Source organism: Priceomyces carsonii (genome assembly GCF_900007245.1).
Source record: "Priceomyces carsonii strain CBS4050 genome assembly, scaffold: Debaryomyces_carsonii_scaffold_5, whole genome shotgun sequence".
In the NCBI taxonomy this organism is placed as follows: Eukaryota; Fungi; Ascomycota; class Pichiomycetes; order Serinales; family Debaryomycetaceae; genus Priceomyces; species Priceomyces carsonii.
In genome coordinates, this window is record NW_026946678.1 from 1,232,847 (window position 1) to 1,254,661 (window position 21,815).

Genomic DNA, 21,815 nt, shown 5'->3' on the forward strand with positions numbered 1-21,815 from the left:
ATGGGTTGAAGTTGCATTTAATTCAGGCTAGAGACTGAAAAGGTTTTTTCCCCCCCCTAAACTTTTATCTTGATTTTTGCATCAGTGACCTTATATCATGATCCGATTTCATATCCATATTTCACTCTTTTGAGTTACTAGATGTCCCCTCAGGATGAACACAAATTGTATGACTCAATAGACGCTAAAAGAATGGTCTAAGTGAATCTTATCTTTAATCTGATAAGATTACGGCTAGCTTCTTCAGCAACGATCTCTTGAATTTCAGGATTGACTTAGATCGTTCTATGATTACTACCTGTAAATACTACTAAATAATGATCCAGTGCATTAATACCTAAATATGTAGCCTGAGGTCCTCGGTCTTCGTACAGTTACGATTTTACTATTTACTTACCACTTCATTCTATTTAAATTTTGACATTCTTGTCTTTTGGAGAGGCAAACCATAAAAAAAATGCAGAGTTTATTAAACTAGCTATAGCTAGAATAAGCAATGTATATAGGAATAGAGAGATGTACGCTGCTCAGGAGCACCAACCTTCTATTAACCCTTTTTATTAAATCATGCTATTAGAATCAATAAATTCATCTTGGCTCTGGTCTTCTATGGCTATAAACTTTAAGCTCAAGTTAAGAACTTTGAGTTTCGTAGTCTCCAACAGCAATTTAGTCCTATTCCAGACAAGAAAGTAGCTCAGATCTAATTTATTCTCTTGGTTCGACATAAAAAAATTCAAAAGTGGATCCTGATTTACGCAGTTGCGAAAACTGATTCACATGATTGTGGCTTTGCAAGTCTAGAGCACTTCTATGTGATAGATACAGAAATTGAAGTAAGTTGAGGTCTGTCATCTCAAGTTTGCACTTTGAGATCAATTTTATGAAAGTTCCGAAAGCTGCACTGAGGAAAACCTCATCATTGTTTAAGAGCTGTTCGTATAAGAATGTCTATATCAGGACTTATCTAAATCTATATTTTATCCGTAATTCTTCCTACTGCCTCAAAAATTTGAATATAAGATCCCAAGTCAAGCAAATTTGTAATATTCGACCCGCAGTTACCAGAAGTGATGTCCACAGTGTTCACATCATAATAATGTCTTGCTTCTCTGACCAACTCCGCCTTAAACATATCATAAGCTTGTCTTTGATAATTTGACAGTGGTATCGTTAACTCCAAAAGATCTGTTATGCCATTAAACAAATCGTGGGTGTACTGTACGCCATTGTTGAGATGGCCGTTAGTGTAGTACAACGAATTAGAGTTGCCAGCTCCAAAAGTCCTCACACCAAATTCAGTTGCAATCGCCTGCCAATCTCGTTTTGTGTTGCCATGTTTAACAAGAATTGCCATTGTAGAAATAGCCACTCCAATAGTGTATGTGAGCTTACCATTATTGACATTTCCTTTTTTATCGCAGCCATCATATATTAAATGATCATTTGAATCCAAGAGGTGATCGAATATCCAGTCAAGCTGCTCAACAGCGAACGAAATCAAGGTTGAGTTGGACTTTTCTTCATTTAGTCTGACTGCAGCTAGCGCAGCTTCCAATGTAGAAATGGAAGCAATATAATTTCCTTGGTAACTGAATTCTATACCACCATTTGGTCCCTTTTGATCAGAAATAAAATTTATTAATTTCACTGCGCTATCAATATAATCCTCTTCTTCATCAACCTTATAATTATTAATAAAAACCCAACTTACTTGGGAATCGTCATCTTCATATATATCGTTGTTACCGGCTGTTGTAGCAGAATATCCACCTAAATCATGATTTTTATATTTCTGGAGAGCCTCATAAACCTTACGGTTGACCGTTTCGTTACCTTTTCGAGAAGCAGCTAAACCTGCTACTGCAACATTCCATATTACAGGCTCGCTATAACTTCCACCGCAGTTATCATTGAAATTTGCTTGTGTCTCATCCCAGTATAAGTTGATCAAAGTATCAAACATGTCGTCAACCAAGTCGGTGGGTGCAACTATGGGTTCTTTAGTTGAAACAGAAGCAATAGAAGTAGAGTAACTTCCCAAACCCAGAGGTGTCAGATTATTTCTTTTGTCCAACTTTAGATTTGAAATCGAAGTTATTGAAGCAGGTGCTGCCACCAGTCCACTAAGGCAAAGGGTTATGATGACCGCGACCACATCGAAGAGCTTAATTTGCATCACACGGGTATCAAAGGTTCGTCAAAAGTACAATATGTTCAAATTTAGTCCAAACTACGAGATAATAGTTCTTTTAAATATTACAAGGCTCTGCTAAGCACGCTAGCTTTGATTTAAAACTTGTTGTCTAAAATATCTCTAAAAGAAGTAAAATTCGCAACTTCTTGTTTTCAACTCCGGCAAGTTTAACAATGCGCTTATAACAATCCATATCAAAACAATAGGATTTTATTTACTAATCAATTTTGAGCTCTTTGACAGCCCTTGCACCGAATGGAGTTCTAAGATTTCTAAGTTTCACTTTGATGACTAAGTGGATGGCACCTTCTGTTAAAAGCTGAAAAGCTTTAACATCTAGAAACGTTAGTGTTTCGGTCTATATTTCTGTCCCATTTCCTCAATATTTCAATGTGTGGGGTCATTTTGATTGAGCTAGTTTCCTAAATACTATGCTTAAACGTTTTTAGTTTAACCGACACTCAGAGTGGCAACTATTACAAACTACCCTCAAATATGGAAGGAATAAACGAATTTACTTTGGCGTATTAAAGTTGGCGTCAGTAAGAGTGAAATCTACAACCAAGAGCATTGTGACTCTATGCTTATGACTTTTTGCTTTCGCACTTGTAACTAAGCTAGTATGCTCATCGTTGATGCTCTATATCAATCACACGACACTTCAAACGTTCGTGTATAGTTAACACAGCATTCCAAGGTCAGCATATTAATTTCTGCCTGTTACATAATCTGGCTCTCTAATACATGCCCAGACATCATAAAAGTGCGGTGTTCCAAATACCTTATGGGGCTTAGTCTAAATTAACGGGAACGAAACTTAAGTCATATTTGATTAATCTGTGCCTCGTCCAGTTACAGAGAAAAAGAAGATATACTTAAAATGGATAATGTAAAGCTGTAGATACTTTCAGTAACTTTTACTTTTTTAACTAAAATTGTTTGCATAAAAGTAGGAGAGGATTAAAAAATCCTGCTCATAAAAGGAAGACCGTTGACGTTTGTTTCTCTCAAATATCATTTGCGACGACGTTTACGACTGAAGTGCATGAAAATGACATATTGCTTTTTTGCTGTCTTGCTTCCTTCTTTGAACCCCTTGTGTGAATGCCTCTCTTGAGTTCCACCACGACGACACAGTGAAGCAAATGTAGAAGTGATAAAGTCCTTAGACTTGGAAATCGCTATGTTGGACATGGCGGACAAATTAAGTATGACGTGGCCAACATCTATTCCTTAACACTTGATCGGAGAGGGCGATTCTTGTAAGAGGGTTTTCTAGTGTGAAAATATTCGGTTTTTTGTGTAACTACTTAGGCTCTGATATCAGTAAATCATTGGTTATCTTACATTTCACTATCAATAAATGGTCCTCCATTAAAAAAAATTCAAGTAGCTATTTTGAGACCAGTTCTAGACCTTATTTCACTCGTAAAGCTTGGCTAAGTTATAAAATTGAGACGAATAACTTCTTCAAAGGCTGTTAATTAATCAAAGGAAAGGTTTCAAAAATGGCATACTTGCTGATAGATATACTCTCGAATGTCGCACCTTTCGAGCCTCAAGAATATCAAACCTGTTTTACACCAAAATCACTCACGTCAATTTTTTGTACTTCACTTGTCTCTTCCCCATCTCCGAACAAATCAGTAATTTGTTCCAAATCTAACTTTTATTCAACAAAATTCAGACGTACATCATTAAAGTAAGACTATACTCCACGCTTCATTCAAAAAATAAAAATTCCTATTCATATTTGCCATTCCAGTAGGAAACATGAAACTCAAGAATATGCCCAGGTTATTAATAGACACTTGAAGTAAAGACATCCTAGCAACCTGGTTTCTTTGAGGAAATATTTCCTTAGTATGAAGCATCAATAGTGGTGTAAAACAGTAAGAATAAAAGCCAGAAAATAGGAGTATCATTGAAGGGCGCCATATTGTCCTGAAATGTTATTGCTTTCTCAATAGAGTTTCACTAAAGCTCTGAGAATAAATAAGCGTATGTTTCACCTATCATTTCAATGAGCACTTGAGGTCTTCTACCTATAATTTCAAATGTAATACAGCCAATGGGGCACATGAAGAGACAGAATAACTACGAATTATAGCCTCTTTTAGTTGTGTAGACACCAAAGTGACCCATGCATGCTCCATTAAAGTACTAATGTAATAAAACACAATAGACGAACCAGAGCCTTGTGCACATGCCACCACTATAAAACTGATAATGATACGCTTCAAATTTGCTTTAGAGGAAAACAAGTCTTTCCAAACAGAATTAGTCTTATACACAGATTCTTCAGCAATAAGAGCTCTTTTGATAGCTTCAACTTTGCGAGCAGCATCCTCGACATCACCATCGGCTCATCTTGTGAACATATCCAACAATTTGACTTCATCCTGTTGAGAAACAACCATCTTGGAGACTCATGAGCGAAAGCGATTGAGAAACTTCTAATTATACTGGGCCCGAGTTGCGCAATAATGAAGCTCTGCCCAACACCAATTTCTATTCAAGTTGCTTGTTCCGTACATGACGCCAATGGCAATTAGAGTACTAACGTAGGAGCTGCTATGATACGTCCCCCATGATGACCTCTCCATGATTAACAGGAACTATTTCGGCAACCAAAGGTGGAGAGGAGCACAAGATAAGACATTTCCATCCCTTGATACAACTCTTCCAACAACTAACTGCGCTACCGCACTTGAACCACCATAATAGATCCCAGAGATACTTTGGATCCTCCAAACATCATAATGAGATTAACTGTCAAAATCGAAGCACTTGGGCCTCACCCGTCCAACAAATTGCTTACCGTAGGCATTGCTAAAAAAGCCAGATAAAAGTGGAACGTTCATGAAGTCATTGGTACTTGTAGTGATCTCAAAGTGGTCGTCGAAGACGTCCAAGCTCATAAAGTAGCTGAAATAGAAGTTTCGATACCCAAAGAAGTAAGACTGGTAATGGAAGTGAGCCAAGGATCATAATGATATCTCTTCTTGTCGTTGCTGTGAACTTCTTTGATAAGAGCATATCAAAAGAATTTTTTAGTCCTTCAACTTGGATCCTACTTGTTTTGACTCTTCTCGTCACTTGAAGAAAGATCCTATCACGAAAGATTTTAGACCCATTTTCAGTTTGTACATATATTAAGATCTAAATTATTATAATTCATAAACTGTCTTCGGGCAACCTTGGCCATCAGGCAAGTGAATATAAGGCGCAGCCATAAATAGGGCCAGGGGTTACTGATATTGAAATGCATTCTATTATAATAGAGACTTCTCGTGTAGCTCCACTGTAGTTTTTTTTTTTTTTCGGATCCTGCTATCGTCTCTCTATTGCTTGTGAGCCGGTTAAGTATCTTTATGGGTTCCTTCTTAAACTTATATCTAAAACGCTTTGAGATTGTAACTATTTTAAGAAGCTTCAACAATATATATGTTAGCTAATATGACGACTAGAAGTACATACTCTGTTCTCTTATTAAAGTTTATCATATGCATAACGTGGAAATAAAAGAAAATCAATCTTATTTTTTCCCTATTGAATCCTTCCTGAAGAAATATTTGCTGCTTACTGCATACCTAACATGCAATATGAATTAGGCCGATTATTTGCAGCCAATATGTTCTCATTCTTGGAGCATAAAAATTAAATCACTTTCAATATTCTTAAAATTAAGCTTCATCTTAGAGAAATACTTGAATTGCATTTAAAGGTATAAGGCTACATTTTTATACCATATTTTTACAAGATTAGAAATTCATTCATCGTTTTGTGCAACGTGAATCATGGCAAGTTTTGAAATTATATTGATACAAAAGTATCCTGATATCCATTTAAGCAAGCTTTGAAATATTTCCAGAGGAAAGCCGTGTAACAACATGTTTACATGTTTACATGATTACATATAAGGTCTTTTTAATATCTATGTTTCTCCGACTTTTCCATGGCTCTTTTTTTATTAAGGAATCCAGCATCGATATAGCACAATAAGTGTGAGAAATTGCATCTCGGTTACTCCTTCAATAAGAATGTTCAGTTTTGTAATAATAGTATTCCCATTCCAAAGGAGCATAAGAGAAAAAGGTGAACTTCTTTGACTTTTCTCTGCAGGAGAATTATTCTTGTAATTTTACGACCTTTCAGTTTTTACTGAGGAAAAAGATATCATTAACTAAATTCCTGATTTTCCTTTGGCCAGAGATAATGCTGTCCTCCTCCATATCAGAATTTTTCATACCTAGGGCTATCAATTTTTCATTTTGTTTGTACCCCGATCCTCATACTCTTTCACCTGGTCCCCGCTGCAATTCACATTCAATATCGTTGGGCTTGGTGACTCTCAAACTTTTAGAAATCGAACATCACACTGGAGTCTTTATGTTTTCGGCACCTTATTGACCATCTTTAATTCTTCCTGTTATGTGTTGTCAATATCGAGATGATAGTTCCAATAATTACTTGAGCCGTGTTTGAGTAAATCTCCTGTTTTAGAAGCAAGTATCTACTCACAAAGTAGAAACAATAACGGGTTCAAAATACCTGTTCCCTGATATCGAAACTTTAAAAGAGATTTGAGGGCATGAAGGCGATTAGGATAAATTTAAGAGATGAAACATTAAAGCATAAATGTGCTCTCTGGTGACTCAAGGTTCGACATATAGAGTGAAAATATCTTTAGGTTCAACAAGACGTCTATGTCGCCTAATACGTATTTTTTGTTTTCGCAGCCATTAGTTGGAATAGAGAGTGTATTAAATTCATGTCTTTCATCTCAAAATATATAGGATTTTCAAGAATAAGTTTTACTTTCAAAGTTACCCATCTATTTTTAACTGATTGTTGTTTCTCTCATTTGTCTTAAGGTCACGGTTTCATATATCATAATCCATAAATTTGATGCTTTCCTTTATCCGCGATAAGTTTAATTATGCAAATCTATTTTATTAAAACAATCAATTAACTCTTTATTAAACTTGGGTCGTTATTATAACATGCTGTCAGTAACCTTAACAATAGAAGAAAAGAGAGAAGGCTTTATTTGTTTGTTTCCAATGACTCTAAAACCAAGTTGGGAATAAAATAAATAAAGAATGAGTGGATTCATAAATTTACCCATAAGCAAGAATTGATCAATAAGGGTCATAAATCAAAGACATATTAACATCACAATTTGGGCCCATATATTAGAAAGTTCTGATTAAGAAACCTAAGTAGTGTAAAAAAAGGTTATTTGCTGTTTATCAGTCAAGTCATACAATTCATCTGCCTCCTTTGCGGTGGCAACGATTTGAACTTCACAGTTTTGGTTCGATTTTAGCACAGCTCTCTTGTTTCTATTGTTCAAAACACAAATGAACCAATAAAGTAAGCTAAGTAAAATACAGACACAGTATGCCGCGATCATAGCAGTGAATCCACCTGTATATCGTGGTGCTTGATTGGATCTAAACGTTTGAGGTCCAATTAAAGCCCCTGCGGCATAACCTAGATAGTTGATACTGTAAACCAGCGATTTTTTCGTGTTTCCAGCAGTGTTAGCCTGAGCTAAAGACATCATGATTACATAAGGAGCAAAATAAAAATAAAGTAAATAGAGGCCAAATAATTGCGGGCCAACCTTGGATCTGTCCACAGTGTAGAGGATTACAGCCCCGACTAATGGAATCAATAGTGAGATGACACAAACCAAACATCTTCTATTTGGAAATTTGGTAGTAATATATGTGAAGCCTATTGTTGCCAAAGTTGCAACTAATCCTGTAGGCATACTCATTAATGATGACTCCATGGCAGAGAATCCTAAATTATTGATTATAATCGATGAAAAAGTGTTAAGACCGCCATTTGGAATATTTATTCCTATATTGAAAATCATAATAATATAGGACTTTGGCTCCAAAAGTGCTTCAAACATTTGCTCCAATTTCCAATCTTTGGTCTCTATACCAGTTTGGTTCTTGAGGACTTTTTTAATAAGAAAGTACTTTTCTCTATCATTCAAAAACTTCGCATTCATAGGCGTATCAGGCAAATAGTAGAAAAGGAACAAACTCCACGTAGTAGAGATAGACCCTACCATTATATATAGATACTTCCATTTAGGAATTTCACTGCCAAAATGGCCAATTAACCAAGATAAGAATCCATTGATAATTGAAGAAGCAAAAGCGAACACATATGCCAATCTAGGACCTTGCTCTCTCTTTATGTAGAATCGAGTAACCATTAAAGTACACCCAGGAACAATAGCACATTCAACGAAACCCATCAAGAAACGCAAGGTAGCAAAACCAGCAAAGTTGTGGCCAGCACAAAGTAGGAAAGTAAACGCACTCCAAGTCAATGACGCAGTAGCTAAAACCAAGCCAAGTCTGAATTTTTGAAATAGAAAAGACATTGGCCACATTCCTACAAGTGAACCTATGAATATAATAGAACCCAACCATGAATATTGTTGGCCCACTAATTGATTATCCTCAATGAATCCATATATGGCTGCAGTACTCAAGGAAACTTTATCAACTGCACCCAAAGTGGCAGTTAAAAAAAGCATAGGTAAAAGTATCCAATCGATTTTGCGTACAATTTTCTTCTCATCGGCTTCGTCTATCTCTCCATAGACTCCTTCTCTTTCAGTAAGGAAGATACCAGCCTTATCCAACAATGCATCCGGGGCCGGCTCGTGGCTGACATTCGGACTCTCGCGTCTTTCTAACGAAACCTCATCTACCATAGAAGTATTTTTCTCCTTCATAATTAATTAGGCAAAATGATACTAACTTAAGAATTATATCGCTAAATGGTTTACCTACATACCTTTATATATCTCATGTCGAGTTATCAGTATCTATATAAGTTACCTTTTGTATCTTTAATCTACTACTGCAATGAGCATGTCTGCTATTTTTTAACGTGGGAAAGTCGAGTCGAGCTCGATATTCAAATACTAATTTCAAAGGCAGGTAGAAACGACCGGTTTGCGTATAACCTACGAACCTCCTAAAGACTATGATTTCCTTAATTGTATGGGTGTGACAGAGGGTTGGATGTTCGTGAAAAAGCACTAGGATATTTGTCATTTTCAATTATAATAAAATGAACTTTAGATCTATGATCTACAACTACGTATACGGTGTTTGACATTACTCTGAAATGGTAATGTCAATCTTAGTAAATTGGCCATCGCTTAATCACCTGCATATAATGCTTGAGCGAGACACACTGATAACACCGCCTATAGATTACATAATAGATAAAATCTGAGATAAATCAAATTGGGCAAAGGTGGAGAACCAGCTTAAGACGGTTTCTAGTAATCTTTTCTCCGCTGTAAACTCGAGAATAGACGTAGAATATCTAGCAGGGCATACAGCAATAAATTTATGAAGATAGTTGGTTTTTTTGACAGAGAAAGATTATAGAAATAAAGAATAGGTATGCCACGCGGTAGAAGCACAGTAGAGAAAAGAAGTAGGAAAGGGTGCATACCTTGTAAGCAACGTCGAGTGAAATGTGATGGTACGTTAGTCTTCGTTCTTGTCGGACGCATAAGCTAAGCTACTAATAATTAGAACAGAGCAGAAGCCTAGTTGTTTCAATTGCTCAAGACTAAAGCATGAGTGCAGATATAATTTACTATTGAAATGGGAGGACGAGATGTTCGCCAGAGGGTTAGTGTTTGGGCGCTCGGAGACAAGTAGGAAAAACCTTAGAGAAAAGAAGTATTTATCCAAGAAAGGAGGGAAGGGTGCGAATTTCAACGAACTTTCGCTCCTGCAAATGGTCCAATGGATTCCCTTGGAAGCAAAAAATCTATTTTTGAATACCACGGCCGATGATTTCAAAACGCTCTATGGAGCACCACATAAGCCTTTGGCTACACCGAATGACGTAGGCTCTGTTTATCATTCCCTTGAAGTCGGCCTATGTAGTTTTCCATGCGGCGAACAGCTTTCCCAAGAAAAGAATACTGACTTAGAACTTATTAGTTATCAAGGAGATATGTGGGGAGCATACAATGATTTTAATTTCGCGGATGATCTGGGTTCGTTTACCAATTCTTTCTTCGATCATACAAGCTATTTTTCGTTGGGGAGTACTTTAAGCTGTTTTTCTTTCGGCTATGATTCAACAGATTATAATTTATTCGATTATTTCGTAAAGAAAATATGTCCTGTTTGCATATGCTCTTCAAAGGATGGGATATCAGGAATAAGCAACTCAACGAGTCCCCAGATTGATAAAGTCAACCCTTATCTCAAATTCATCGTCCCGTTAGGTATGAAGTCCCAGCTACTTTTCATGACCATAGTAGCAGTTGCTGCTAATGAGTTGAATATTGTACATCACCGTAAGTTTTACGAAGATTTGGCTCATAATTATATGTCTTGTGTGTTGAAAGAGCTTCCGGGATTGATAAATAGCAGAAAATTAGCAAACTCAAATGATTGGGATGAGATTTTGGCCACATTACTTATGCTATGTTTCGCAGACATATCGACTAAGTGTGGTCGTATGTGGATTTTGTATCTCGATCGAGCAAAAGAATTCGTGAGGTACTTGATTGACAGTCAAGTGGAGGGGGAATTGAGTACATTTGTTGCTAGGTACTTTGTATCACATGATATAATGGGACAGACAGCATGGACAGATCTGCTAGTCCATCGTTGGGACCCATTTTTTGAAGACTTAAAGTATGATTTTGATACGAATATCGACTTATTTCTTGGATGTAGCCCTTATCTTATAACTCTGATTAATAACATAACTCTGTTAGGAGTTCGTATAGAAAGTTTGGATTTTGGATCAAAACATACTAGAGACACAATCCAGCCAGCATTATTGGAACAGAGAAATCGATTGGACTTTGAGTTGATTAATCTTGAACAGAAACTAGCCATAGAGGATGTCACAGAATCGGCGCAATATGTGCAGCTAATTGCGAGAGTCAAAAAATTAGCAGCTATAATATACCTATTTGTCAGAGTTGACCAAGAGCTTTATTTTAAGCTAGGAAAGAGTTACCAGAAACAGTATAAATTAAGGTTGCAAAATGTGAGATCTAGGATCTTAGAAGCGGTGTCCTTGATGAAGCAAATGAATACGTCTTCTATGTCTCTTCTTTGGCCTTTATTTATTGTGGGTGTAGTTTCCGATACTGACGAGGACCATCGCCATTTTGTGCTTCAAAAATTACAAGACATGGAAAAGTCTCGAAGGTTGGCGAGTGTAAGAATGGCGAAACACACCATCGAAGCCCTATGGAAAGAAAAGGATCTTGGCTGTCTGTTGTTGAGATGGAGAGATATGATGGGAGGACGTGCTGATACAATAAGTTTAGCGTGAAGGCTGCAGCTTCTTTCATTTAGTTTTTAAATAATACTTTTGATACCTTTATATTTTCACACTAATAAAACTTAGCAAAACAAAGTTGTGAATGATCTTGAATGTAATGCTACTCAAAATACTAGTGCGAGTTCGCGCCGCAGGGTGAGCTGCAAAATTATTGGAACTCGTACGAATATTTCTTCGATTCGACCTGCTATTATATTCTTGTTTCGGTACCATTTCTTGATTCTCCGTAAAAGTATATAAAAGAAGGTCTCCACATTACTATATTTTAAAAATGAAATTGAATCATTTAAATATTTTATAATATCAAGTATAATGTTTCTTAAATTGAGTTCAGGTCATGACATGCCGTTAGTCGGCTTCGGTCTTTGGAAGTTAGATACTACAACTGCGGCCGACCAAGTATACCACGCTATTAAAGTGGGCTATAGGCTATTCGACGGTGCAACTGACTATGGTAATGATAAGGAGGTCGGCCAGGGTATTAAGAGAGCAATTGACGAAGGAATTGTCAAGAGAGAAGATTTGTTCATTACTTCGAAGTTGTGGAATAACTACCATGACCCTAAGAACGTTGGACCAGCTTTGCAGAAGGTTTTGGATGATTTACAATTAGATTACTTAGATTTATTTTTAATCCATTTTCCAATTGCATTCAAGTTTGTTCCTTTCGAAGAGAAGTATCCACCAGGTTTCTACTGTGGTGATGGCGACAAGTTTCACTACGAAAATGTTCCATTATTGGATACATGGAAGGGAATGGAGAAACTAGTTAAGAGCGGTAAGACCAAGTCGATTGGAATTTCAAACTTCAGTGCTGCCTCGATCTTGGACCTTTTGAGAGGTGTCGAGATCAGACCTGCTGTACTTCAAATTGAGCACCATCCATATTTGCACCAGAAAACCTTGATTGAGTATGCTCAGTTGCAAGGTATTACCGTGATTGCCTACTCGTCTTTTGGCCCTCAATCATTTTTGGAATTAAAGGTCAAGAATGCTGAAGATGCCCCAACATTGTTCGAACACCAGATCATTAAATCAATTGCTGAAAAGCATAAGAGAACACCTTCTCAAGTCTTATTAAGATGGTCTACTCAGAGAGGAATTGCAGTTATTCCAAAATCAAATAACCCGGGTAGATTGTTACAAAACTTAGAGGTAAACAATTTTGAATTGACAAAAGAAGATTTTGATGCTATAGCGAAGTTGGACCAGAACTTAAGATTCAACGATCCATGGACATGGGATAAAATTCCAATCTTCTACTAGATAAAATAAACGTTTTAATTTTTTTTTTTATATCTAAATCAAACTTAAGTTTAACATTCCTGAATGATTACCTGGTCGTCACTTTCCCCTCCCCCTAAACACCTATAATGAACCTAAGACTGCTTTTCGCCTACATTCAGCAATCCGAGCATTTAAATGTTCAAATAGGCTCCACATAGTCTTCTGTTACCGGTGAACTCTGTTCTTCAATAAAAAAACATCTTCAATTATCGAAAAGTATTTATTGGACAGGCCCCAACTGGTAAAATAACTTAATCCTTTTATCGCTGATGATTTTATACTATTTTTTTTTTTGATAGCCTTATAGAGTTTATGACATCATCGGGATTCTCCCAATTGTCCATCGTGGATCTATCAGACTGGTTATAGAATACTTGTATCATTTCACCTTCATTTTCTGATTTGAAAATCTGAGGAATGTCAGGTTGGATGCAAACGCTCACTTCTCCAGCCGAGTGTGTTGAAATTGTATTCTGGTTCAAAAACTCAGAAGCATCTGGATCATAAGCTTTAAGCACAATGGAATGCATAAACCAAGGATGAATTTCCACCAGTCCCATCGTGAATAAAGTGAAACAATTGCAAGCCCTGAGGTCAGATCAGTAGGTATCGTCGGTGTGGGATGAAATATCAAAATTGGATAAAAAGTGTCGTTTTTGGACAAGTCTCTGGTAAAGTCCCAAAATCCTCCGTAATGGTTCGACCCAATGTACGTCTTTTCACAGAGCATTTTCGTAGCCACTGGGCTCACTGGAACATTGTCAATCAAGGCAAATCCATACCTTCACATTACAAGCATCAATCTGCAACAGCGTCCGTATTCTCATTAGTTGGGGTCATAAGCTCCTTGTAAGCGGCAGTGGGAGAGGTCTTCTCAATTGACACAACGGTCCAAAAGGTCGGCTGGAGTATTACCTTAAGCTGCAATATTGTTGGAAATTGTACGGATCTTACTTCGATTCGACCTGCTTTAAAATTCTTAATATATCGGTTGTATGCAGTATTTTAAATTAACAGTAAAGTCTAATCGAGTTCATTAAAAAGGTCAATAATCTAATTCATATGTATATTAAGGAGAGAGATATAGATATATAAGTATGTGAATTTACGTAGGATCCAATTTTTATACTCAACGATTACAAATCTTATAAGCGTTAATTATGACAGCTTCTGATCGTGTTGCTATAGCTATTGATAGAGGGGGGACCTTCACCGATGTGATATACAAATACAAAGATGTTGAGACAACCTTTAAATTGTTATCAGTTGATCCTTCAAATTACCAAGATGCTAATATCGAGGGAATTAGAAGGGTTTTGGAAAAAGTAAGCTGTAAGAAAATACCTAGAGGCACCCAATTGGATACATCGATAGTTTCTTCTATTAGACTTGGTACTACCGTTGCAACTAATGCTCTATTGGAGAGGAAAGGTGCAAGATGTGCGTTGGTAACTACTAAAGGTTTTAAAGATTTACTTCATATTGGTGATCAGTCGAGGCCGGATTTATTTGCGCTTAATATAATTAAACCAGATATTCTTTACGAAAGAGTTATTGAGGTAGATGAACGAATTACTTTACCAGCATTTACGGTTGATCCAACTGGGTATGATTGCGAAGACCTTTTTGATGGCAAGAAGTATGTCAAGGGAAAAACAAAGGAGATATTCGAAATTTTGGAGCCGTTGGATGAAACTAAACTTAGAAAAGATTTAGCAACTTTGAAAGAGGATGGAATTGATTCTATAGCAGTTGTTTTTATCCATGGGTATAATTTTCAAGATCATGAAAAATCTGCTGGTAGAGTAGCGCAAGACTTAGGATTTCGAAATATTTCTTTATCTCATGAGGTTCTTCCGGTCATAAAAGCTGTAACCAGGGGCCAGTCTACTACTGTGGATGCATATTTAACACCTATCGTGAAAGAATATATTGCCAATTTCTTAAGTGGATTGAAACCTAACTATAAGGACCATACGAGAATCGAATTCATGCAATCTGATGGTGGATTATGTTCGTATGAGAAGTTTTCAGGTCTTCGTTCATTATTATCAGGTCCAGCAGGCGGCGTTGTTGGTCAAGCAATGACTTGTTATGATGAAAATAATAAGATCCCTGTGATTGGCTTCGATATGGGTGGAACTTCTACTGACGTTTCACGTTATGCTGGAGATTATGAGTTTTCGTTCGAAAATATAACCGCAGGCATTAAAATAGCGGCCCCCCAGATCGATGTAAATACCGTTGCTGCTGGAGGTGGGTCTATACTATTTTATAGGAACGGAACATTCGTTGTAGGACCAGAGTCTGCCAGTGCTCACCCGGGTCCAGCCTGCTACAGAAAGGGTGGCCCTCTTACAATAACTGATGCAAATCTTTTCACAGGTAGATTATTGCCGGAGTACTTCCCACATATATTTGGCCCGAATGAAGATCAGCCTCTTGATTTTGAAGTAACAAAGCAGAAATTTGAAGAGCTAACCAAAATTATTAATAAGGAAAATCCGAATTCCCCCAAAACACCCCAGGAAGTCGCTCTTGGTTTTCTTGAGGTTGCTAACTTTCAAATGGCTAAACCTATCAGAGAACTCACCGACTCTAAGGGCCACGATGTATCTGGTCATTCATTGGCGTCTTTCGGTGGTGCAGGTGGTCAGCATGCTGCATCCATTGCCCAGCTATTAAAAATTAGCCGTGTTTTAATACATAAACACTCTTCTATCTTATCAGCGTACGGTATTTTAGTTTCTGACCTAGTCAGCGAAAAGCAGCAACCTTGTTTTGAAATAATTTGTTCTCAAACGATAAATATGTTGCTTGAAAAATGTGACAAGTTGAAAAAAGAAGCTATCGAAGAACTCCTCAATCAAAATGTGATAACAAATACAATTAGGTTTAAGGTTTACTTCAATATGGGCTATAAGGGTTCTGATGCTCGTTTGATGGTTCTTCAACCACGGGAAAATAGGTTCTTAGAGACCTTTTATGAAATTCATCAGCGTGAGTTTGGCTTCAACGATGATGCTCGAAGCGTCGTTGTATCAGACATTCGTGTCAGAGTGACTGGAAATATTGCTAGTACTTGTAAAGAAATTTCCCCTTATGATGAACTCAAATCTACAAAGGTTAGGTTGGCCTCTAAGGATAATGCAGAAAAGTCTGCCATGATGTATTTTGAAGAAGGTTGCCTCGAGTCGAAAGTGTATTTTTTAGAAAACCTACCTATTGGTTCGGCTGTGAATGGTCCCGCACTAATATTAGACTCAACCCAGACAATACTTGTAACCCCTCAATGTCAAGCCATCATTTTGTCCAGACACATAGTAATGGATTTGAAGTCCATTAAAAGTGAAAAAATAAGTTCTAAAGTGATAGATCCAATTAAATTAGCTATCTTCGCTAACAGGTTTATGTCTATAGCTGATGGAATGTCAAGAACGTTGCAAAAGATTTCCGTAAGTGCTAATGTCAAAGAAAGATTAGATTACTCGTGTGCCCTATTTGACAACGAAGGTAATTTGACTGCAAATGCTCCAAACGTACCAGTTCATTTAGGATCCATGTCATCTGCCATAAAGTATCAATTGGAATATTGGAAAGATGATTTACAGGATGGTGACATACTCTGTACTAACTCTCCAAGTGTTGGTGGAACTCACTTACCAGATTTAACAATTATCTCACCTGTCTTTTATGATTCAAAGCTTCAGTTTGTTGTTGCATCAAGGGCTCATCACTCAGAAATTGGTGGATCAGCTCCTGGATCTTCCTCCTCTTACGCAAGAGATATTTTTGATGAGGGTGTCAACATTAAGACTTGGAAGATCGTTCAGAATGGCAGATTTGATGACGATGGTTTGTTGAAGCATTTTGTTGAAGAGCCTAGATCGCACGGTGTATCTGGTACAAGAAATATAGATGATAATATTTCTGATTTAAAAGCCCAAATTGCAGCGAACCAAAGAGGAATAAACTTATTATTGGAACTTTTCAAAGAATATGGGACTGAAGTAGTATTATTTTACATGAAAAGTGTTAAAAAGACTGCCGAACTAGCTGTCAGAAGTTTCTTCAAAGAGTTTTATCAAAAAAATAGAGATCGGATCCCTTTAAAAGCGGAAGACTATTTAGATGATGGCTCAAGGATTTGCGTTTCTATTGATGTGGATGGCAACGATGGTTCAGCTTCGTTCGACTTTACCGGAACGTCTTTAGAATCATTTTCAAATCTCAATGCACCAAAGTCGATATCGTATTCGGCAGTGATATATGTAGTGAGATGCTTGATAGATCTAGATATACCGCTTAATCAAGGGTGTTTGGATCCTTGTACACTCTATGTCCCTCAAAATTCGCTAATTAATCCAAGTGAGTTTGCAGCCGTTTGTGCTGGAAATGGAATGACATCTCAAAGGATTACTGATGTTTTATTCAAAGCTTTTGGTTTTACATCTGCGACTGGTGGTTGTATGAATGGTATCAATTTCGGCACTGGGGGTGAGAACGAAAATGGGGAACTAATAACAGGTTTTGGTTACACTGAAACCATTGGTCAAGGGAATTGTGCCGGCATCATTGAAAAGGATGGCAAGAGAGTAGGGTTCCATGGGTTTTCTGGTACGCAAACGAATATGACAAATACTAGAATCACTGATCCCGAAGTATTAGAACAGAGATACCCGTGTCTTTTACGTCTATTTTGTATTAGACAAGATAGCGGTGGGAAGGGGAAGTGGAACGGAGGAAATGGGCTCGTCCGAGAAATTCAATTCAATTCACAAGTCCACGTATCTTTAGTGACACAGCGCCGAGTTTATTCACCATGGGGAATGTACGGAGGTGAGCCTGGTAAGAAAGGAGAAAATTACCTTGGGAGAAATCGGTCCAATGGAAAAATTCAATGGATCCACCTACCTTCGCTTGCTGAAATAGAAATTAAAGAAGGTGATATTTTACGCATATTGACACCAGGTGGTGGGGGCTTTGGAAAGCCAACTGATTCTGAGGAATACTGGCGAATTGGTGACTGTTCAGCGAACTTGTATGAACATGTTCCTCTTTCACTAGGAACTATTGGATCTTTCAAAGAAAGTTCAAATACTTCTCAATAATTACAAATTATCGATAAATCTTAACATCTATACCATACCTTTCACTATAATGTACATTTGACTCGAATCGAGCTTATCAACTATACCCGAGACTTGAACTCGATGAATCGATGAATAAAATACAGTATAAAGAATTTATAAATTTGAATAATACTTAACATATGAATTAAGAATTTATTTGTCATGTCTAATATCTACTAATAAGTATTCTTAAAACCTATCAATATGAAATTCGAATATTGAGATACCAACATTCGAGGCATGATAACTTTTATTATGAAGATAAAACTATAAAGTTCGTGAATTCAACTTTACAAATGTATACATTTATTGATTTACTTCTGAAATGATTAACCTAATATTTATTATTTATTATCAGACAATTTGCCACGTCGAATATATATTTACGCGAGTATATCATGAGCCGAAATCACAGCAAAAATTTATTTCCACGAGATTATCGAAATGGTGGATTCCATATGTCAAAATAGCAAATTGACAAATACCTAATAAACAAACTTTTAAATTTTTGAAAATCTTTAGACCTTGTTGAAGCTTATATAGTTTCTTTAGTGACATAACGGCATTTAAGACAAACTTGTTTTGTTGATAAGAAAATGAGTAGTCCTTTGTGTCTAATGCACATATAAAGGCACGGTTATGAAGTTTGAAGGGATAAACTATGGATATTTGTAGCAAGGCCAGAGTCCTCTATTCCATCAGACCATTCTTTGACATCCTTTAGATCTTTTACTTCGTTGGAACCACCATATCTGCCTTGCAAGTCATTTAGGTTTCTATTCTTTCCCATATCTGGCCTCCATCTCCAAAATTTCTTTTTATCTTTATCTAAGCTACTTTCACCCTTGAGAGCAACTTGAGAGATGTATTTTCCAACGTTCGGCATGTATTTGAACCCTTGACCGGAATCACCAGTACCTAAAATTAAGTTTTTATGCTCTGGATGCTCACAAATCAAGAAGTGACGATCCGGGGTGTCTGTACACCAGCAAATTCTAGCCAATGAAAACTTTCTTTCCGCTAGTTCGGGGAAAATTTGTCTTAAAAAGGCTCTCATTTGGACTTCGGCTTCTTTTGGAATAGAATCCTTAAACAAAGGAACTGATTCCTTGTCTACAATGTTGACATAACCTGGGAACTCATTGCAGAACTTTATCTCATTATTTGTATCTGGTTCGAACACAAATCCTCCATCTAGGTTCAAAACTACGGGCATTCCCTTCAACAAAGCAGCTTCGTCATCAGCAAGCTTGATATGTCCCAAAGTCCAGCATTTAGCCAAAAGTTGATGCTCATAGTTCAAAAACTTGAATGAGCTTGCACCAGCACAAACAACAATTCTATCGGCTTCAATGGAGCTACCACTGGATGTGCGAACGCCAACACATGTTCCATCTTTACTGTAGAGAAGTTTCTCTGCAGAATCAATGATAAATCTAGCACCTAGTTTGCGGCATTCTTCAGCGCAGCTCTCTAATGCCAATCTAGCAAATGCCCATCCACAATTTTTTTCCTGATAATAGCCATACCATTTCTGGAACTTAGAAGCTTGCAGACCTTGAAGACCTTGCAGACCTTGCTTACTTTGCTTACTTGGCACGTACTTCTCATAATCTTCCACACCATTCAACTTGATTACTTTGTCGTTACGCTGAATTAGATATTTGTAGCGATAGTCAATGCTCTTTCTCTCCTCTTTACCAGTGGCCGCATATATAATACCAGTCTCCGAAAATGCCTTTTTGAAGACATTGTCTTCTCTCCACATTTGTAGAGCTTCTAAAGCTAAGTTGGAATAGAAGTCATCATCAGAAGTTGTCTGAATAATCTTGTTGGAATCATTCCCGGCCGACCACGGCGAGGGCACAGGATAAGGGTCTAATAAAGTCACCTCTACTTTACCTTGTCGTAAAAGGTGCAAAGCTGTAGAAAGGCCAAAGGTTCCGGAACCAATGATCAATACTGTCCTTGGTTCATCCATTATTTCGAATTGGTCCTAATAAAATACCAATCACTCAGCTTTTTTATTGCTTTATGGCAATCAAAATTCCTTTTGAATTGTAACTCAGTTTCAGTGTCTTTGCGATCACTGACGATCAATTTTATTCACACGGTGTTGTGTACTTCAATCTTGATCACTGAAGTTGATGATTTTCACTGATAATAGTGTATCCGAAATATATGTCACAGAATCATGAATTCGTATATGATATAGTTATATATTATGTATACCTTAGGTATATACTTTATAAGAAAATCATTGTTATTACCTTATTTTTGTGATTAAAAGGAAGCTCGGATCGACCTTCAAATGCAAAATGCGAAATGTCTAATAGTTTCAATAAGGCTTCCGCGTAATAACGCGTGTCGTCCGAAAAGAATTTATCCTGCTTATCAATATGCGATGATAATAAATCAGCTGTATGTATTTATCATAGAGCCTTGATGAAATAATGAAAGAAAACAACTAAGTGAATTAAACAAAATAATTACTATACAAATGATTATGAAAGAACACAAAAAAAGATAGTCTAATAGAAGTTGAAAGTCTTAACTTGCAACAACTAGATCCTTCAGATTTAGATCATACTATCGTCGATTCAAACTTGAGAGGGAAAAAATGGTAACTTTTCAGATCTACAAAGTGCCAGATCTACGAAGTGCCCAAGGACTAGCGAACAAAAAAAGAGAATTTTCTTTTTCTGGAACCCCCCCAGGAAGGTCAGATTATAAGAAAAATTTGGTATTAAAGTTGAATTGCATCATCTTGGTCTACTGTTGTTTATCCTTGTTTGTCAAATATTTGGACCAATCGAATGTAACAATGCTTATGCTTTTGGTATGAAAGAACCATTGGAAATGGAAGGGAATATTTCTAACTGGCTCAATCAAGCTTTCTTACTCACTTACGGTATTTGTGGTTTATTTAGCTCTATTTTGACTACCAAAATATCTTCTCATATTGTGCTTTCACTTTTGAAATCAAATGGTCAATCTTATGTCTCTTGGTTCATTACATGCGACACTTATCTAAACTAGGTAATCAGAAGCCTTCGGGGTGCTTTTTCAGGAATTGTTTATCCTGCTTGTCATTACATCTTAGGATCCTGGTATGCTCCAGCTGAATTAATGCCCATACGGCTATTTTTGTTTCATCGTGTTCTTTAGGAAGTATGGCCGGAGGTTATATTCAATTTGATATCCATAGATCTCTTGACGGAAACAGTGAATTGCCTGTTTGGAAATGGGTATTTGAGATTGATTTTCTTGTTACTATTCCAGTCGCAGCCTTTGGTGTCTACATCCTTCCTGGTGAACTTTCTAAACTAACAAAATGCTTCTTTTTGAATAAGCACGAGTTTATATATTAAAGAATTGAGGTTGCTGAAAACTTTGAGAAAGTTAATAATTTTGGATTTAGTGTTGTAAAAAGCCTTGAGAATTCTACATCTTATTTATAGCGTACTTTGTCTGTTAACTTGCTGAATAATGTGCTAATTACTAGAATATTTTAATGTTGATTTATATTCCATTTAATTCGATAGGGACAGTACCAGTAATGCTGACTTTGTAGCCTTCAGCTGTGTGCGATCAAACCTTGACCATCATGATCAAACAAGACAGAGTGGTACTCATAGATCTCATAAAAGATCGTTTGAATTGTAAGAATTTCTCGTCCATTTTTGCACGGAAGTTTACCTGTAGTGTGAAAATAAGTTGAATATCTGTATTGCAATTTTGTCAAGCATAAAGAACACTTTGTGATATACTATTTCACAAAACAGCAGCATCAATCAACCATTTTTCAATTTCTAAGTTCGCCGTTTCAT

At 36.8% G+C, this 21,815-nt stretch overlaps 9 protein-coding genes across 9 annotated transcripts; 5 read left to right on the forward strand and 4 right to left on the reverse strand.

Annotated features, from left to right (window-relative positions):
* Nucleotides 1-973: 973 nt before the first annotated feature.
* On the reverse strand, nucleotides 974-2,179 carry PRCAT00004975001 (uncharacterized protein; the record flags this gene model as incomplete). Its single annotated transcript, XM_062955012.1, has 1 exon — nucleotides 974-2,179. The coding sequence occupies one exon, from the start codon at nucleotides 2,177-2,179 to the stop codon at nucleotides 974-976; it is 1,206 nt and encodes a 401-aa protein (XP_062811657.1).
* A 5,239-nt stretch (nucleotides 2,180-7,418) lies between these two features.
* On the reverse strand, nucleotides 7,419-8,966 carry PRCAT00004976001 (uncharacterized protein; the record flags this gene model as incomplete). Its single annotated transcript, XM_062955013.1, has 1 exon — nucleotides 7,419-8,966. One exon carries the CDS (start codon nucleotides 8,964-8,966, stop codon nucleotides 7,419-7,421), a length of 1,548 nt encoding a protein of 515 aa, XP_062811658.1.
* Nucleotides 8,967-9,868: 902 nt separating this feature from the next.
* PRCAT00004977001 (fungal specific transcription factor domain-containing protein) lies at nucleotides 9,869-11,557 on the forward strand (the record flags this gene model as incomplete). Its single annotated transcript, XM_062955014.1, has 1 exon — nucleotides 9,869-11,557. The coding sequence occupies one exon, from the start codon at nucleotides 9,869-9,871 to the stop codon at nucleotides 11,555-11,557; it is 1,689 nt and encodes a 562-aa protein (XP_062811659.1).
* A 321-nt stretch (nucleotides 11,558-11,878) lies between these two features.
* PRCAT00004978001 (uncharacterized protein) lies at nucleotides 11,879-12,832 on the forward strand (the record flags this gene model as incomplete). The annotated part of the gene is made up of 1 exon (XM_062955015.1): nucleotides 11,879-12,832. One exon carries the CDS (start codon nucleotides 11,879-11,881, stop codon nucleotides 12,830-12,832), a length of 954 nt encoding a protein of 317 aa, XP_062811660.1.
* A 296-nt stretch (nucleotides 12,833-13,128) lies between these two features.
* Nucleotides 13,129-13,413, reverse strand: PRCAT00004979001 (uncharacterized protein; the record flags this gene model as incomplete). The annotated part of the gene is made up of 1 exon (XM_062955016.1): nucleotides 13,129-13,413. One exon carries the CDS (start codon nucleotides 13,411-13,413, stop codon nucleotides 13,129-13,131), a length of 285 nt encoding a protein of 94 aa, XP_062811661.1.
* A 600-nt stretch (nucleotides 13,414-14,013) lies between these two features.
* On the forward strand, nucleotides 14,014-17,964 carry PRCAT00004980001 (uncharacterized protein; the record flags this gene model as incomplete). Its single annotated transcript, XM_062955017.1, has 1 exon — nucleotides 14,014-17,964. One exon carries the CDS (start codon nucleotides 14,014-14,016, stop codon nucleotides 17,962-17,964), a length of 3,951 nt encoding a protein of 1,316 aa, XP_062811662.1.
* Nucleotides 17,965-18,622: 658 nt separating this feature from the next.
* Nucleotides 18,623-19,966, reverse strand: PRCAT00004981001 (NAD(P)/FAD-dependent oxidoreductase; the record flags this gene model as incomplete). Its single annotated transcript, XM_062955018.1, has 1 exon — nucleotides 18,623-19,966. The coding sequence occupies one exon, from the start codon at nucleotides 19,964-19,966 to the stop codon at nucleotides 18,623-18,625; it is 1,344 nt and encodes a 447-aa protein (XP_062811663.1).
* Nucleotides 19,967-20,826: 860 nt separating this feature from the next.
* Nucleotides 20,827-21,024, forward strand: PRCAT00004982001 (uncharacterized protein; the record flags this gene model as incomplete). Its single annotated transcript, XM_062955019.1, has 1 exon — nucleotides 20,827-21,024. The coding sequence occupies one exon, from the start codon at nucleotides 20,827-20,829 to the stop codon at nucleotides 21,022-21,024; it is 198 nt and encodes a 65-aa protein (XP_062811664.1).
* Nucleotides 21,025-21,158: 134 nt separating this feature from the next.
* Nucleotides 21,159-21,356, forward strand: PRCAT00004983001 (uncharacterized protein; the record flags this gene model as incomplete). The annotated part of the gene is made up of 1 exon (XM_062955020.1): nucleotides 21,159-21,356. One exon carries the CDS (start codon nucleotides 21,159-21,161, stop codon nucleotides 21,354-21,356), a length of 198 nt encoding a protein of 65 aa, XP_062811665.1.
* Between the last annotated feature and the right edge of the window lie 459 nt (nucleotides 21,357-21,815).